The 19,954-nt window shown below is 39.1% G+C and overlaps 1 protein-coding gene across 2 annotated transcripts in view; it reads left to right on the top strand.

Annotated features, from left to right (window-relative positions):
• Positions 1-19,954, top strand: part of lrrtm4l1 (leucine rich repeat transmembrane neuronal 4 like 1) — a 45,399-nt gene that overhangs the window by 13,950 nt on the left and 11,495 nt on the right. The window contains exon 2 of one of the 2 annotated variants that reach the window (XR_009769957.1): positions 550-2,239. Coding sequence is in view for 1 of the 2 variants with exons in the window: in XM_061699366.1 (XP_061555350.1) it covers positions 550-2,174 (1,625 nt within the window). In the remaining variant the exon portion in view is untranslated. The remainder of the gene's footprint in view (positions 1-549; positions 2,240-19,954) is intronic. The other variant, XM_061699366.1, reaches the window with a different exon arrangement.

Below are 19,954 nucleotides of genomic sequence, written 5' to 3' on the forward strand. Positions count from 1 at the left end.
TAGTAATTCTACCATAAATAACTGCTGCATAATGTGTGGTCCTCTAATTTGTAATGTGGAGGATAACATCTCTGTCATTGCCATCGTAAAACCCTGCATCATCTACTTTAATGGTCTTTAATAGTGGTACAGTATATCTTGTATTGGTGGGTGCGGCAATGCAAAATGTATTGTTTTGTGAAAGGTTTTTGCCCCAACTTAGTTGCAAAAAAAAAAGAACCATTATTATTAATAAATACAGAACTTTAATGTATTTCCATGTGCCAGAAAATAACTTGAAACAATAGGTCACAAGACATCAATTATCAAATAATAAATATGATTGTTTCTTCACTGTTGATGCTTTTGTCGTCAACTTTACTTGTTTACTTTACTCCAATCTGCGAGTAAGTAGTAATTGATAGTATGTTCTTATATTAATTTAGTAATGACAAATTCAAACGCTTATCCAAATTTAGTACCATCTTTAATGAGTGGTCTGCTTCCTGATTCATTTTATGTGACTTTAATGAAATTGCAGTCAGTAAAATTAATTTTCTTCCCTTCTAGGTCATATGCTGAATGATGGACGAGTGACACACCTCCTCTTTCCACTCCTCCTCCTTTTGCGAGCTCCCTTGTTGTTCAGCTTTGGTGAGCGCACATGCCCAAATAGCTGTCGATGTGAAGGGAAAACTGTTAATTGTGATTCATCTGGCTTCTTGGATGTCCCAGAAAACATTTCAGTTGGGTGCCAGGGCCTCTCCCTGCGCTATAATGAACTGCACAGCCTGTTACCATATCAGTTCGCTCACCTGGGTCAGCTTCTCTGGATATACCTGGATCACAATCAGGTTTCAGCAGTCGACAGTCGGGCATTCCAGGGAGTTCGTAGACTAAAAGAGCTAATAATGAGCTCAAACAAGATCACTTCTCTGCACAATTCAACATTCCATGGAATTCCCAATCTTCGCAGTTTAGACCTGTCATACAACAAGTTGGAAATCCTGCAGCCGGGACAATTTCATGGTTTGCGAAAGTTGCAAAACCTACACCTGCGGTCAAATGGTCTCTCTAACATCCCCATACGAGCATTCCTTGAGTGCCGAAGTTTGGAGTTTCTGGATTTGGGCTACAATCGAATCAAGGCTCTCACACGCACTACCTTTTTAGGGTTACAGAAACTGATGGAGTTGCATCTTGAACACAACCAGTTCACCCGGATAAACTTTTTTCTATTTCCTCGTCTTGCTAATCTTAGATCACTATATCTGCAGTGGAACCGCATCAGGGTCGTCAATCAAGGACTTCCATGGACATGGTATACACTGCAGAAAATTGACCTGTCTGGAAATGAAATCCAGACCCTGGATCCAGCTGTGTTCCACTGTTTGCCCAACCTTCAAGTTCTCAACCTGGAATCCAACAAACTGTCCAATGTGTCACAGGAGGCGGTGTCCGCATGGATCTCACTGACTTCCATCAGCCTTGCTGGCAACATATGGGATTGTGCCACTGGCATATGTCCACTGGTGGCTTGGTTAAGAAATTTCCGTGGCACCAAAGACACCACTATGATATGCAGCAGCCCAAAGCATCTCCAAGGAGAAAAGATTATAGAAGTTACAAGAAACCATGGCATTTGTGAGGAAACCGATTACGTTCTGACTGAGACCCCCTCACCAATGTCAGAGCTTTTTTCTGAAGCCACCAATGAGCCAACATTTGCCCCCACAAGTGGGTCTCCACTCGCGCCACCAACCTTTGGTCCACACCCACCTTTTAGACCTCAACCTATTCCTCATCCTACATTCCCAGGGCATATGAGCAAAGATCCAAGAGACTCTATCGCACGTAGTCGGCCAACTCACATACTCCCCCCAGAGATGGAACATATGACTCTACACAAAGTGGTTGTGGGCAGTGTGGCACTCTTCTTCAGCATGTCTCTAATTTTGACCGTTATCTACGTATTGTGGCGGCGGTACCCAGGTGCAACCAGATTGCTCCACCAGCGATCCATGGTGGGGCGAAAATGTCGCAAAAAGAGTCCAGAGCCGGAGCAGGACCTCAGCACCCAGCTGCAAGAGTATTACATGAGCTACAACCCTGCTGCCACTCCGGAGGCATTGGAAGTGCTTGGCAACGGCACTGGCTCCTGCACTTGCACAATGTCTAGCTCCAGGGAGTGTGAGGTATGATCCATCGCATCGGCCTAAAACTAGAAATCTAATTCAAAATACAAAGACTCGTCAGAAAGGTAAATATTTTAGTATGCCCTCTAAAAATACTAATTAACCTTGACTCTCATTTTGATTTTCCACATTGTTTAATGCCTTCAATTATGTTTAATGACTTCAATTATTCAAGTGATAACCTTAAGCTCATCATTCTAAATGAGTTTTTAAAATGAACTAATTACGGAGTTTTCTAATATGATGTGGGTCTTAGGAATAAACGAAAATACAATGCATAGTTTTTCATTTATTGAGCTCACAGATGTACAGTTTCAAAATTTGTTTGTGGTTTTGTTAACAAGGCAACCATGAATAATTGGACACTAACACTAGTAGAAATAATTCTTGCATGACACAGAATTTGAGTAAATATGGATGTTTTTACAACAAGTTTGCTACTTTTTTAAAAAAAAAAGTTTGAAGGAAATGACTTTGTGTTCATACAGCATATTAAGCAAAAAAGGCAATATAACACCTTGGTAAACATGCCATGCTTTATTGAGGTGGTTACCAGAGACTAACATCACAAGTTTTTATTCAAACAGCATTTGGATTGGAAATGTTTGCTCAAAATAATTAAGAAATAAACAAACAGTCCATCAGCTGTCATACATCTGTTTATATTGATATAGTAGCAGCCCCAGCTTGCACTGCATTTTTGAATGTTTCTTCATTTTTAATGTTGAAAGGAAATGTGATTCCTTCTGACTAAACAGGCAATTGACTTTTTGGATGATGAGGGAGTTTCATGTGTAGGTGTTCTCTTTGATGGTCTCTACGAGGGTCATTTTAAAACAATGATAAGTCTTATGGCCATTAGGATTTTACTGATGCGGGATGAATTGGTTTTGTTGAAATGTAGCTATTCCACTTAGATACATAGATCTATGCTATCCATATGCTTAAAGATCGGGTTTTCTCAAGACGATGGGTGAATATACAATTACTTTACACACATTACATTACATCACAAATAGTTTGACAAATGCCTTAAGTGTTTAATGTTTATTGATTGCAAGGCTATATCTCACAGCTTTAGTTTCATGAAAATAGTATCTTGCTAGTCAACAAAGCTGGACTGTCCTACTTCTATGTAGCTGAAATAGAAATGGATAAAGTTGATACTTTTCTGAGAAAAAAAATATTATCTGTTTTCGTTGGATAGTATCTAAATATGCCCTAAAGTTGAGCCCTGTGGGACACAACGTAGGAAATTATGACTACAGGCATGATGATCATGCCAAACTGACTCATAATTAGCCATTATATTGATATTAAATAACAATGTGATACTGTGGTGAGCTTTGTGGGCGCTTGTCATTTACCTTGTTACATATTTTTACAAAATGAGAAGAACAAACACATATGAAAAGTATTGGTTCGTCATAGGAATTCATTTTTACTTACACACTAAATTCTCACCTGTACACTGCAGAAGTCTTAGAAAATGCTTAAAGAATGTAACACATGAAACATACACCTACAACATACAATGAGGGCCATGAAAATATACCTTTAAATATGTGGTGCTAATGATATGCTCTTAATAATATCGTGGTGTTGGGTATTTTTGTGAAATACGACACAGCTTTCATCAAACAAAGTCAAATTACAGTTACCAAAGAAGTAAATGAAGAAACCTTTAGATGATGTAACAGTGTGAGACAAATGGTAGTCTAAAATAATTTTGTTCAAGGTTGCTAACATCGTGGCTTTCAATTGTCAGGGTTGGAAAAGCACACATTTGTCTCTCTAGTTATTTCATTAAGCATTCCTTGTGTCTGAGATCCTGTGAGTGTAGCCTTTTCTCCTTTGAGGACGGAATGATGCCCCACAGCCAGCCACGGTGCTCACTTGGGATGTTTTCTGGCTAATTTCCCCTCTAGATCTGTTCCACTTGACAGGCATCCCTCCACAAACCATTTGGAAGAACACTTTCATTTTCCGCTCCCTGTCCCCTGTATGGCTTCAAGTTTTCAAGAAGGATTAGGAGCTGAGGTGGAAACAGGCGTGCAACTGCTGTAAAATATACTTACTTTGAAGTTGGTAATTTCATTGCTGACGTTTCCTATAATTTTCCATCCAAGTTAGAAATTTCTTTGTTCACAAAGTTTCAGCAAAATGTTGTTCCTGTGTGCCCATAGATAAACCCGTATCCATTGAGCCAGCTTTTTTGTGTGGCTTATCTTGTTCAGAATCATATCCATGTCAACAAAATGTGCTTGTTGTACTTTTCTGGTTCACAAAACCAGCAAATAACAAATAACTAACAGCAAATTACAACTGCAAACAGATGCGTGCACATAGTAAGAGCAGCTGTTTGAACCCTTCTTGAGAAGGATTCCCACTTACTCAGTGCAACAACCTCTTTATATAACCAAGGGGCAATTTCATGCCCTCTTCTCTCAATTGCTAGGTCATTCTCAAAATAAGTCCCTGCAGAGGATGAGCTGAATGATGATGCGTGCAGTAATATGTTGTAAATCACTGCTTTTCACCCAAGGCTGCTATTACACATGCAAAAGTACGGTCACACTGAAAACAAACCTCGATGAGTATATTATTGGCCAGATCTGGAAAGAACAACAGAAAGATGGGTTTCCTTTGAAAGTGTTAATTACAGTATGTGTGGGCAAACAGATCAGTGGCACAAAAGAGCCACCTCCTCTCGTGGCCTACATTGAATTTTATAATCCTTTACCTACCCCCATGTTCCTCTTGCCTTGAGTAGAGCCTTGGGTAGAATTGTGTTCTTCATCTTTAGATCACTGCGATTGGCTGGCAACCAGTTCAGGGTTTACCACGCCTCTCGCCCAAAGATAGCTGGGATAGGCTCCGGCACGCACCCAACCCTAGTGAGGATAAGCTGTACGGAAAATTAATGAATGAATGAATCTTTAGATCAAAGCATCAACCCACCCACCTTCATTGGTTAGGGACAGTAAGTCTAAACTCAAAACACATACAGTACACAATTATGATACGGTATGAAATGATGTGTTGGGGAGTAATTTATTAGATGTAACTAGATTATGTAATTGAATTACAAAATGTATGTCATTGTAATTTTTCCAAATATGATCTTGAAGTGCCACCTCGTGGTACATCTATTAGTTGGCTCAGAAAGTAAATGGATGGATGGATGGATGACTTTCGAACAGTTTAATCTTTATACGGGTAGTCCTCGATTTACAAACGAGTTCCGATTTCACCGCTAAAGTCGAAATTCACGGTGAAATACTTCTGTTACGAGTATTGTCCCACATGATTGTGACAGCAAGCTCAGTGTGTGTGGGCGTGTGCGTTGATGTGTGAGAGAGACGGGACTGTGAAGGAAGAAGGACTGCGCGCAGGTGCGAGTGTGTACAGTGGCAAGTGTAGTGATGGCGACCGGGAAAGAGTAGCGATTAGCGGAGGACCCGTTGACGTTGAATGTGCAGAGGAGCTAATAAAGCCATTAAAGCAGCAAATCGGTGCTTTGTGCCTTTATTGTTGCCGCCACCCAGCTCAGCTGTGCAACGAGAGAAGGGCGTTAACCCCTGCGTCTCCCGACCACTGTCAGGTGACCGTAGCAGGAAAGGGTAATGCTTTGTATAAAGAAACTAAAATACATTAAAATAAAAAAATAAGATGCTGTACTTACCATTACTGCTGAGATTGTGAAAAAAGGAGGGCGAAAAAGGCAAAGATACTCCCGCCGCACAAACACAGACAAGCACTATGCACTAGCTAAGCAGAAACACTATGCTACTGGGACAAAATGGCGGACGAAGCATGGGCGTCGTAAAGTGGAAACGTCGTAGGTCGAGTCCGTCGTAACTCGAGGACTTCCTGTAATTGTTTTACCTTTTTATGGAACATTCACTTATCTGGGTTGTTATAGTTAGTGATATTGTCTAAACTGTGCACATTTGTTATTAGATCAACATGGTATGGTATCCTTTACACATGCAACAAACACATTTTTTTATGTATTGTATTTAGATTTCATTAGTGTTTTGTCATCACTTTATTATTTTTGTAAAAAGCACATATGTCGTTAAATCCAAAATAATGATTTTTGGTTTTTCAATAAGCGGCTCAGAAAATGGATGGATGGATGGCATCCCATCGGTCATTTTGACGCATTCATTCAAAATTAAGAAAAGTAACCAAAATGTAATCAAATGTTATATTGCTTTGAGAGAGTAATTGAAATAGTTATACTCCTATTACATTTTCAACAGGGTTTACTTGGAATTGTTACCAACTACATTTCCAACACTGCCTGAGGTCATGTGGTAGTGAGTTCCAAAGACAGGGTGCAGAGCGGTTGAAGGATCGGTTTGTGGTGAGCTGGTTGTACATTAATTTACTAATTTGTTACTTTTTTTATAAACTTGGAAAGGTCATGGCTGTTAGACAAATAATAATAATTTAAAAAAGCACTTCTAAAGGTAGTGGTCCATATGAAGAAGATCAATTGTATTTTACATAACCCATAGTTAAGGTGCACGCAGTGGACAGTGGACGGATTCCCAATCACAAGCGTATCATAAGCCTGTTCAAGCTAAATTTGCATCAAATTATCCTGATCTCATATAAATTACCCTGACCTCCTCATATGGCTTTTCGCTTTTTGTGGTAACATAACAGAATCTATACCAGCCCAAATCCCCCAAAAAAATTATCCTCAAAGTCCACATAAAATAGTGGATCTCACAGGGCTAATTAAAGAGAATTGGACAAAAACTCAATTTGCATGACACTTTGTGGAGGGATGGCACCTATACCAAGGAAGAACCCATTTTACTGTATTTTTGTGTGACTCAAGTTAAAACTGCAGAGAAAGGAGTTCACTTCCTGTTTTTATTGTTTCAGTTATGGTAGTCAAATTAAATAGTGATATACTGATCATTCTTACATCATTTTCTGTGAACCAGAAAGTAGCGTAACAAATACACACAAACATATTAATGTAAATTTGTCTTCACTTTTATTAAAAAGTAAAAGTCTAACTGGTACAATCCCATAAGTTTAAGTTTTCCGATGTCACAGGAGTGACATAGGAAAAAAGCTACTCTGCCTGTTCTCGGCTTTGTACCCATCAACAAACCGATCCTCACAGCATCGTACGAAGTTGCTTACCTGATCGCAAAGCAGGGCAAACCACACACCATTGGTGAAACACTCATAAAACCAGCTGTGTTGAAGATGGCGAATATCATGCTGGGAAAAGCAGCTGAGTTATCCCAAATTCCTCTTTCAAATGACACCATCATCGACAGAATAGAGGACATGAGCAAAGACATCATGGCTCAAGTAGTTGCAGATCTGATTTCAAGCCCGGCAAAATTCAGCCTCCAGAAACGTTTCCAATCTAAGCCAGTTTGCTGTATTCGTGCGTTCTGTGAAAGATGACATGATAAAGGAAGATTTTTTATTTTGTAAGCCTCTTGCAACAACGGCTAAGGCAGCCGATGTTAAGAAACTTGTGGATGATCTTTCATAGGATATGGTTTCTGCAGTTTGTTCAGATGACGATCCAGTCATGCTGGGAAGAAAGTCACCACACATCATTGTTACGCATTGTGTTCTGCACAGGCATGCGTTGGCAACAAAAACGTTGCCTCCAAAAATGGCAAAAGTACTAAAAATTGTAGTGGAATGCGTCAACTATTTGCGAAATAGTGCTCTGAGGCAACGCATCTACAGTGAGCTGTGTTAATTATGTCGTGGCCTGCATACTGCATTCAGCACAGGGTGTCTTGAATCTGTGCAAGGTGCAATGGAATCTCAAGACTGTCAGAGCAATCTAGAGCGGAATGTGCTGACCAGTGTCAGAAAGGTTTGCCACACAGCTAAAAATACCCGACAATGGACACAAGAGGTATTGGTGTGCCAGGAGTTAGGACACTGCTCTCTGGACACTGAGAAAAGTTGTGTCGCCTGAGAAAAACGAAAATGTGATTAAAGTAGCTATTTTTTTATTAGTAATGTATACATACTGTACACAGAAATGGCTAATTTCTTTTCATTTCGTGGGGATAACATTTGGACCTTTTTTCAAACAAATTTGAAAATTATTGATCAGTGAGAAAGCATTCTGGAAAAGTTTATTGATTACGCAAATCAGCCTGTTTGTGAAAAGGTCAGCATGGCTTCAGAATTGAAGGTGTGGAAAACTGAAAAACTTAGTATTTGCTGTCTGCCTGCTCATGCTGCTTTTCAATTCATCAGCACACATTGTCTTCTTATGGCATTTGCATGTCATTCATGAAGCTCTAGAAAAGCATGATGACAAATGTTTTGATAAAAAGAGTAACCGTAAACTACTGGACACTTTGAACGCACACTGCTTTTTCTATAGGATCTCATCACACCACTAGACGCATCGGTCAGGAATTAGGTAGAAGCCAAAATATATCTGCACATATTGTGAGTGATGAAATGTGGAATAATTTGAAGCGAAGAATTTGCAAGCAGAAATGTGTTTCATATCAATTTGGGATTAATATGATGAAAATTAAACATTGAGTAGTGACTACATTTTGGATTATACTGTCACACAGAGTGACGGTGACTAGAATATTAATGTGAAATTGAGATCACAGTACACCAACTATAGCTATGTGAATGATTATAATGCTCTTCTTCTTTTACTTTCTGCTTGTCCCGTTAGGGGTCGCCACAGCGTGTCATCCTTTTCCATGTAAGCCTATCTCCTGCATCCTCTCCTCGAAGACCAACTGCCCTCATGTCATCCCTCACTACATCTATCAACCTTCTCTTGCATCTTCCTCAAGCTCTCTTGCCTGGCAGCTCCATCCTCATCATCCTTCTACCAATATACTCACTATCTCTCCTTTGGACGTGTCCAAACTATCGAAGTCGGCTCTCTCTAACTTTGTCTCCAAAACATCTAACCTTGATTGTATCTCTGATGAGCTCATTTCTAATCCAATCCAACCTGGTCACTCCTAGAGAGAACCTCAACATCTTTTATTTCCGCCACCTCCAGCTCTGCTTCCTGTTGTCTCTTCAGTGCCACTGTCTGCAATCCGTAGATCATGGCTGGCCTCACCACTGTCTTATAATCTTTGCCCTTCTTCCTAGTAGAGACTCTTCTGTCACATAACAGTCCTGACACATTCCTCCACCCGTTCCAACCTGCTTGGACCCGTTTCTTCACTTCGTGACCACACTCACCATTGCTCTGGACGACTGACCCCAAGTATTTAAAGTCCTCCACCCTTGCTATCGCTTCTCCCTGTAGCCTCACTCTTCCCCCTCCACCCCTCTCATTTATCCACATATATTATGTCTTACTTCGGCTAATCTTCATTCCTATCCTTTCCAGAGCATGCTTCCATCTTTATAACTGTTCCTCCACCTGCTCCCTGCTTTCACTGCAGATCACAATGTCATCTGCAAACATCATGGTCCACGGGGATTCCAGTCTAATCTCATCTGTCAGCCTATCCATCACAACTACAAAGAGGAAGGGGCTCAGAGCTGCTTCCCGATGCAGTCCCACCTCCACCTTAAACTCCTCTGTCACACCTACAGCACACCTCACCACTGTTCTGCTGCCCTCATATATGTCCTGTATTATTGTAACATACTTCTCTGCCACTCCAGACTTCCGAATGCAGTACCACAGTTCCTGTCAAGGTACTCTGTAATAGGCTTTCTCTTGATCTACAAAAACACAATGTAGGTCCTTCTGATCTTCTCTTTACTTGTGGTACTCTTTCTAGGCATGAAACCAAACTGTTGCTCGCAAATACTCACTTCCCATCGCTATCACTCTGTCTGGCCAACCTGTATAGATCTTTTTCTCCTTCTTTAGTGTCCAAAGTCAAAGTTGCAAAGTCTACCACCATCTGCCCCACATTCCTTTCCTGGATGCCAAACTTACCCATCACTTCTTCACTACCCGTTTCTTTCACCAACATGTCCAGTACTATTTGCGCCAGTCACGACTCTCTCTTTGTCTGGGATGCTCAGAACTACTTGGTCTAGCTCCTTCCAGAATTTGTCTTTAACCTCTAGGTCACATCCAACCTGTGGGACATAGCCAATAATTACATTATACATAACACCCTCAATTTCAAGTTACAGCTTCATCACTCGTTCTGATTCTCTTTTCACCTCCAAGACATTCTCAGCTAATGCTTCCTTTGAAATAACCCCTACTCCATTTCTCCTCCCATCTACACCATGGTAAAATAATGAAGCCTGCCCCTAAACCTCTAGCCTTACTGCCTTTCCACATCCTCTCCTGAACACTCAATATATCAACCTTTCATCATCACGTCAATGAACTCCCGAGCTTTTCCTGTCATAGTCCCAATATTCAGTTCTCGGCTCTGTGCTTTCCTCTCCTCTTTCTGCCTCAGAACCCGCTCTCCACCTCTCCTTCGTCTTCGACCCACAGTAGCTGAAAAATCAACCACAAATGTAAGTTTAAAAAAAAAAAAGCTGCTCGGAAGCTTTCAGTGTTCCCTTGCTAGTCATTGGTATTTTATTTCAGTGAATAACGGTGGATATGTAAAAATGAATAAATAAATAAAATAAAATACAAATACCCAACTGCAAATAGCAGGGTTCAACAAAAACAGTCCGAGATTCCTATTAAACCAATGGAAATGAAGGAAAAAAAGGAAAACGTAAACCTATACGCATGCTAAACATTATTTACTCTAACAGAACCACTTCTGCTCATTCATCCACATGGCTACTGGCAATCATCCCTATCATGACACTGAAACACTCAGTATTTTGACACTGCTGTCATCTTCACTTAAATGTGAGTCCACTTACATCACAGAGGGCGCGAGGAAGCCCAGTCATGATCTAACTGCTAACATTCATAATGTTATATAGAAGGACAGTGTTGATCAGATTTGAGTTCTCTATAGTGACTTAGATCCTAGCAACATGGTGGAATAGTGGATAGCATACCTTCTTCACAGTCAGGAGATCCAAGTTCAAATTTCTGGGTGAACATCATCTCTGCGAAGTTTGCCTATTCTCCATTCCATCAGGGATAGGCTCCAAATCCCACAATTTTGAACAGTGTAAGCAGTATAGAAAATGGAATGATGCCTGGACATTATGGATAAGACTATTATAACTTAAAAAAATAAGCTGTGTTTTGTATATGTCTTATTTGTATCTGTATATTGCACGTGACACTGAACCTACGCCTCACCATTCCATCCAATCGTTCTTTTAAAGACACTGTGGTAATAACTGTTAATATCTCTTCATAAAACCAATTTTAAATCACGCATGAGAGCTTGCTTCCCGAAAAGCACTTCCGCTCCCCCTTTATCATTTCTCCACATCAGAGAGGATTAATTTACTTGGTATATTTATGTTTTCATAATGCCTGGCCTTTTGCCAGTATTTAACATCAGACACCTTCAAAATAAATTGAGGTGGTGTCATCTCACCTAAATCGTATTTACGTTGTATTCTTGAGCACACAAATCCATGAGCAGGCGTGGAGGTGCCATCTGTGTTCACATTTATTGTCATGCCTATAATAAGCATCCACACAGAAGTACCAATGAGGTTACACAATATGACAACTGTTTGTGGAAGCTGTTCCATAAATATAAAAAGGAATAGGAATAAAAAAGTCAAAAAGACACACACCAATTTATACATATCAGCTATGCAATTGCATCACTACTTTAATTGAAGTATACCAAAAATAGACTGGAATGAAAGAAAAATAGGGCCATCTGATTGAGCTGGTGGGGCTCTGCCTATAATACAGGTTCCATTGCTTAAATTACCAAATGTGTTCCCTTGCCATGTAAAGGGCTATAAAACATACTTCTTTAGAAATGAAACCAAAGCAATTAATACTGTATGTCAAAAGGAATTTCAATGCACACACACTAGCATATAAATATGATGCATGATCCAAAGACAGCAGCATGTAGTAGAAGCAAGAGAAAATTTGTTCACTGTGAGGTAAAAGTGCATTTACTGCATAGAGATGGGAGCGATGGGAAGAGGGATGTTGTAGTAATAGTGATATTGTGTGTGTGGAGAGAGAGAGCCAGAGAAACCTGTATGAGCTTGTAAAAGAATGGAGGTTATCTGAGATAAAACCTCAGTGGAGGAGGTCTTGTTCATATCCTGTTTTTGATGAAAGGGACAGTGTTTCGTATTCTTGTCATAACCGTGACGAAATGAGAGCAGAAAATCTGTGAACTTTATGTTAGAATTATGCCCACAATAAAACCAACCAAAGGTTTATATCGCTTCTTTTTTAAACCAAATTAGTGCTTAACTTGACATATTGGTGTTTTTTTATGTTTATACATGTGTCTGTATCACCTGGACATAGATTTTTGTTGTTGGTTTGCTAGTTTGCCGGTTTGCAGAATTAGAACAAAAAATATTCCATGGGGAAGTTATTGTTGGGTTGGGGCGTGGGCCAGGCACTGATTAACTTTGGTGCAATTCCAGACAAAAGATGCAGAGATTTGTTATCATTCCAAGATAAAGGCATTTTCTCACATTTTACTTAATATCTCTATAAATGAAAACACGTCTTGGGGTGCTTTTGAGTTTGCTGTTCAGTTGGTCAGGTGTGAATACAGCAAACAAAAGTCAGGTGTGTAGCAAATCATTTGGTCTGAGACCTCCTGTTTTCTTTCATTTTCCTAAATAGTTGAGATCAGGCATTTTCAGGTTAGTATGGCCGTAAGCTATGTATGCCCTAAATAGTCAAAGCAATTTACAGTGAATAACATTTTTGGATCATCAGCTGTCAAACTACGATCCGTCACCTGGTTGATTTAAAAAATTTTTGCTTTTCCTTTTTATGCTTTGAAATTGCTTTGAAATCAGTTAACATTAAGGATATGGCTAATTCTGGCCATTTTTGTGTATTCTTTGAATTACAGATTATTCCAAAAGTTCAGACAACCTCTGTCTATTAAGAAAAGGTACATTAATTAGAGTACCGCCACTAAGTTTATGGAGACCATTGCTGTGCCACAAACTGTGAATGCTGAGACAGTTGAACTTTTGGATAATTTCACCTGTAAAATCTCAAATGTCATGAATGCTGTTGCACCTATTAAAACGAAGACAATCTTGAGACGACCTAGAACACCGTGGAGGAGCACAATGATGGTAAAGACCACTAAATCAAAGTGTAGGAAAGCAGAACGTAAGTGGAGAAAAACTAAACTCCAAATTGACTATGACCTCTACAGACAAAGTCTTTGTAATTTTAACCAAGAGTTAGTTAGTCAGGACTAGACAACAACACCTTTCTGAAATCATCAGTAAGAACTTCCACAATACTCGCACTCTGTTTGCTGTGGTTGACAAGCTCACAACCCCCCCAAATCAGATAGCTCCAGAACTCCTAACAGCAGATAAATGCAATTAATTTTCTTATTTTAGTGAAAAAATACCATCCATCAGGTTAAATATTAGCACAAATAAGCAAAATGATAAAATTAGACTACATCTGAAGCCACCCAGGAAAAAGTCTATTAGCATGTCAGAATTTTATACAGTTGACCAAAAAACTGGAGAGAAAACAGTTCAGCAGCTGAAACCATCAACGAGCTGTCTTGACTCAATACCATCTGACTTTTTCCAAAGCAATTGCGAAGTCTGTGCTAGCTGATTTGCAGCAAATAATCAATTGCTCACTTCAGTCAGGCGAGTTTCCTAAAGCTCTTAAAGTAGCTGCCTTGAAGCCTCTGCTAAAAAATAGAACGCTGGACGATTCCATGTTAGCTAGCTATAAACCCATCTCAAATATTCCTTTCATAGCCAAGATTGTTGAGAAAGTTATTTTTAATCAACTCAGCAATTTCTTGAACTTAAATGGACTTTTTGACAAATTTCAATCAGGTTTCCGAACGCATCACAGTATACAAGCTCCTCTTATCAAAGTGCTAAATGATATAAGGTTGAATACTGACTCGGGAAAGGTGTCAATTCTGGTCTTCTTGGACCTCAGTGCGGCTTTTGATACGGTAGATCATAATATACTGCTGAACAGGTTGGAAACGTGGGTAGGAATAAATGGAGCAGTCCTTAAATGGTTCAGGTCCTACCTGGAGGAAGGAGTTATTTTGTAACCATTGGAAGTGTTCAATCTCATCGAATGGCAATGACCTATGGGGTCCCTCAAGGGTCAGTTCTTGGACCCCTCCTGTTCAGCCTGTATATGCTACCCTTGGGTCAAAGTCTTCAGAAATTTAATTTTGACTATCATAGCTATGCAGATAACACACTGTTATATCTAGCAGTGTCTCCAGATGACTACAGTTCAAATTAGGTGTTGTCTCACTCTCTAAAACAAATAAATTACTGGATGAGAAATGTTCTTCAATTAAACCACAACAAAACTGAGATAATTGTTTTTGGTCCCGAGCTCATCTAGGATGGGCTGCTGCAAAGTGTAAACGTGTTCTGTGGGCCAATGAGTCCACATTTCAAATTGTTTTGGGAAATTGTGGATGTCGTGTCCTCCGGGCCAAAGAGGAAAAGAACCATCCGGACTGTTATGGACGCAAAGTTCAAAAGCCAGCATTTCTGATGGTATGGGGCTGTGTTCGTGCCAATGGCATGGGTAACTTATACATCTGTGAAGGCACCATTAATGCTGAAAGATACATAAAGGTTTTGGAGAAACATATGCTGCCATCCAAGCAACGTCTTTTTCATGGACGCCCCTGCTTATTTCAGCAAGACAATGCCAAACACATTCTGCACGTGCTACAACAGCGTGGCTTCGCAGTAAAAGAGTGCGGGTAATAGACTGCCCTGCCTGCAGTCCAGACCTGTCTCCCATTGAATATTTGTGGCGCATTATAAAGCGTAAAATATGACAATGGAGACCCTGGACTGTTGAACAGATGAAGTTGTACATCAAGCAGGAATGGGAAAGAATTCCACCAACAAAGATTCAACAATTAGTGTCCTCAGTTCCCAAACGTTTATTGAATGTAGTTAAAAGAAATGGTGGTAACACAGTGGTAAACATGACCCTGTCCCATCTTTTTTGGAATGTGTTCCAGCCATAAAATTCTAAGTTAATGATTATTTCCTAAAAACAAGTTTATCAGTTTGAACATGAAATATCTTGTTTTGTTGTGTATTCAATTAAATATAGGTCGAACATAATTTGCAAATCATTGTATTCTGTTTTTATTTATGTTTAACACAACGTCCCAACTTCATTGGAATTGGGGTTGTAGTAAGTCCATGTTAGAGAGTCACTCGATGGTCTAAATAGCCAAAATACAGGAACTTTAAGTTTAGTGTATGATGGTGGCCACGTCATGATTTTTTTCTCCCTTTATAACCATAGTAGCTAAGATTTTAATGGTGTTTTTTGCAGCATTGGATGGTGCAATTGTGTTGCAGAATTGATATACTGTAGAAGCTCTGATGATTTTATAAGAAGGCAGGAAATGGTCAGTTAGAAACTTAACATACTTTGTTATTAAAAGGGGCCTATCTTCTTACGCATGATTACAGCCAAAATCATCGACACTGCTTTGCTGAAGTCGCAGCCATGTGGTGACATGGTGGCAATCGACCAACCAGCCAGACCTCCATCCATCTGGAAGCATTGGTCAGAGGTAGCCAAAATACAAGTTTATGCAAGACTGCAAGTATGTGAAGGATACAGAATTGAGCGGTTCTTGGGACTCCAGATACACAAGCAGGCATCTTCTAATACCTGCTTGATGCTCATAAGTGGCTGTTTTTAACATATGCTCTTTTAACTTGATGCAAATGCCTGACAGAAAATGTCTATAACATACCTTTAGCATAATGAACCCGTTTGCTCTCACACACAAATTATTTTATTAAACTGTATGAAACATTTGAGATTAGGGTTTTGCTATATCTTATAGAACCTATAGCAAAATATTTTGGAACACAGTAGACATGTGGCATGTCAACAGATTCGGCCATAAACTGAATAGACACATCTTTTACTTAGCAGTAAATAGTCACATAGATATCGCATGACCTGCTAGAATGTCCAGATAATGTTAAGGTCATCAACAAAAAGCCTGTTTTGTTTCATTTTATGATTCGTTTTGCTTGCAAGTTCTTAAAGCAAATGTTGCTGTGTTTACATTCTTGTGACCAAGAAGAAATGGGAGGAATAATTTTCTACTGTGTAAACATAAAACTAACTAGAGTGAGCCACAAAAGGATCTCAGTGATTGCTAATAGGAACAATTTATGATGACCGCAGAACTGGAAATGGAACCCTAAGTGGGAAAGCAGCATGTCTCTGTCCTGACTGCTTACCACAAAATGGCTTTATCGAGATTAATAGTAAAGCCTCCTGACTTCCTCCTAGGCTGTTACGTCATAATTTCCAAATGTGGGAAGACCGTACCCCCGTTGCCGTCGTCATTGCGCTTTGACGCAGGGGTCTTTCACACTGAGCAAGTGGAGTGTCAAAAGGCTTTTAAGCAGTAATCATGTTTGTCACTAAAGACATTGTTTTTCAATGTTAAGGAAGTGAACACATTGTATTGTTTTTACTATTATTAACTGCAGTTTGGTTTGTAGGAACGTTTACATTCCTTGTTACAGTAAATCATTATTTTTGGATGACTAATAGTCAACTTCGGAAACAGAGTTTGTACTTCTTTTATTGTGTATGGAGAAAAATTCAAATCCAAAAAAATCTGAGCTCAACCAGCATCCTGAAAAGGATTGTGATTGATTTCAGAGGTTCCACTGTATTTCATCTTTGTTTTAACTGTGGGAATAATTTAATATTGCACGGAGTTGTGTTAAATACAACCCCAGAATATATAGTGACAGAGACTTATAGAGGGTTGGCATAGCTGTAGCTCCTAATGTGTTCATCCATCACCTGGATAAATCACAACCATCATAAATCACAATGCCAAAGTGCTGATAAAACATGCACATATTCACCCACGTTCTGTAAATAAGTGCACACACTACGAAACCTCCCCACGGACGTGCTGGCCTTGCTCTTATCCAAAGTCCATTGGAAATGATATCCTCTGGGAGATCTTGGAGCTGTGTACACACAAAACAAGGCTCGCTGTTCAGCTTTTTATGATATTTTGTTTAATACTACTCATGCTCACTGCTGCAATCCCCAAAATGTATACTACTACTTCGTACTATATTATACTATACATATTATATATGAAGATGCACTTATTTCCACATCTGCCTCTATAGTAATCATATTATTTAAACAGTTTATTATTTATTTGTGTAGAGTTGCCTCTCCACTGCTGATCGGTGCTGGTGTTTATTTCATTCTCAACTTCTATAGGCCATTTATTGATACAGTACGTGTATTTGATTTGATTAGATTTTTATTTTTTACAGCAAACAACATTGCCAACTCATGCTGCAGTTCATAGTCACTATGTAATGTCTCAATATCCATCTATTTTGCCAATCACATCTGAAATAACGCAATCCATACTGTAATATTTATTTTTTTATGTAAAGTGTTCACACCAGGCAGCAGAGTGGTTAGCATGTCTCCTTCACAGTTCTGAGGTCTGCATGTTTGAATCTCGGCTCCGGCCTTTCTGTGAGGAATGCAGTGTTCTCCTCATGTTTGCATAGGTTTTTCTCCCACATTCTAAAAACATGCATGTTAGGCTAATTGAATATTCTAAATTACCAATAAGTGCGAAGGTGTGTGAATGTTTATTTATTTATTTATTTATTTTTTTCAAATATTTTTTGTCTATATGGGCCCTGCAAATAACTGGCGACCAGTCCATGTGTACCCTACCTCTTGTCCAAAGTGAGCTGGGATAGACTCTTGCTCACCCGTGATCCTAAAGAGGACAAGTGGTAGAGAAAATGGATTGGTGGATGGATGGATGTTGCCACATTGCTGTGCTCACTCTGCTCGGTTTCATTGCGCAATGCTTTAAATAACATAAGAGGCGGCAAAGGTACACACACTCTGAACTCAAGTAAAAAAATAAAAATAAAATAAAAAAATGATTGGTAAAAGTTGAAGTACTTATTCTACTCTTAATTAAATACTCTGTAAAATGAATTCAGAAACCATTTAATTCTAAATGCATTATACTGTACATGTTTGAAAATAATTTCTAGAAGTTTATGCGGTTATAAACAATACCTGTTTTTGATCACAGGTATTGTTTATACACCCGTCACACGTACGGGCAATTTAGAGTCTTCAATGAACCTACCATGCATGTTTTTGGGACGTGGGAGGAAATCGGAGTGCCCGGAGAAAACTCACGCTGGCACAAGGAGAACATGCAAACTCCACACAGGCGAGGCCTGGATTTGAACCCCGGATTTGCTAACCAGTCTTCCACCGTGCCGCCTGTTTTGAATGAATACAAATAAATAGAAACGTTTTTGAAGTTGTTTTGTCACTTTTCATTCCACTGCTTTTACTGAAATGTTTTATTTTTGCCATGGTATCATTTCAGTACCGGTATTGTGATATGTTTGTTACATTATTGAAATGTGGGAAAACACAGCAGTGGTTATGTGCTTATAACCACTGCTGTGTTTTTCCAAGTTTTTTTTTACAAAAGACAGTTTCCCTGGAAACACAATTTGAAGCCACATAATTAATAAGAGTGCCATTATCATTTCTTTAATTTAGAACAAACGTTGTCGTCAAAAGGATTATTTCATTTCCTCCAAACCAAGTTATGCCGATGTGGCCTTGTTTACCCATTTATAATAGTATGTTAATGCATCTCACTCTCTATTAATCAGAGGATTGAATGTTTGGATGTCAGACAGAGAGCACTCAAGAGAAAGTGCAAGTTACTGTGTACCATCCATCAAGAGCTTATACAAGCTTCCCTGACTTTCCTTATAAAATTCTTGGGTTTCTTCAGCAAGAATAAGGTTTGTACTGGATCTTAAACCTACTGTCGTTTGTCTGTATGCAATGAGATTGAAGCTGTTCCCTCTTTTTATGTTTCGCAACAGTGAGACATGCAATATGCAAATACATGGTCTGATTAAGCACATGGAAGATTACAAATGAGATCATTTTCCTACTTCTCCCAAGTGAGAGGAAGCAAACAGATCTCATTAAAGATAAATATCCAGGTACTAGAGCAGACATGGGAAATTAGGGCCCCCACCCTCAGTCAATGTGGCTTTGCTGGTCTTTTCTTTGTTTTGGGGTCACCACTTTATTACTGTACATTAAGGTCACACTGAAATAATTGACCAACGTTATCTTCTATCCATCCACTAACACACAAGCATAGACACATGATGTCCAATGCTCTTTGAAAATGTGTCATTCATCCTTCATCATACGTTTGTATTTTGACTATAAATGCACACCACTTGTTTATAATACTAATGAACAGTAGGGCCCAACCAATATGGATTTTTTTAAGGCTGATGCCAATTCCGATATTTTAATTTTAAAAATATATGTTGTTCTTTAGTATTTGCTTAACTTTACAACAGAGATGAATTTAGTACAAAAAGTACCAAAAAATAAATTAACTGATTAATTTATCTATTGATTTAGGCCATAAATGTATGCAATATATCAGCAACACTGACATAACGCTTGTTTTTTTTTTTTTTCTTGGGGGGGCAAAACATTTAATGCATGGTGCCCTTTAATGTTAATTCAATTTTTTTTCTTTGCCATGAGTAGCTGACTTTGAAATAAAAAGGTTCTTAGATATCAAAACTTCAATTTTAACAGCATTGCATTTTAA

Source organism: Phycodurus eques, chromosome 15 (assembly GCF_024500275.1).
Source record: "Phycodurus eques isolate BA_2022a chromosome 15, UOR_Pequ_1.1, whole genome shotgun sequence".
Taxonomy (NCBI): Eukaryota; Metazoa; Chordata; class Actinopteri; order Syngnathiformes; family Syngnathidae; genus Phycodurus; species Phycodurus eques.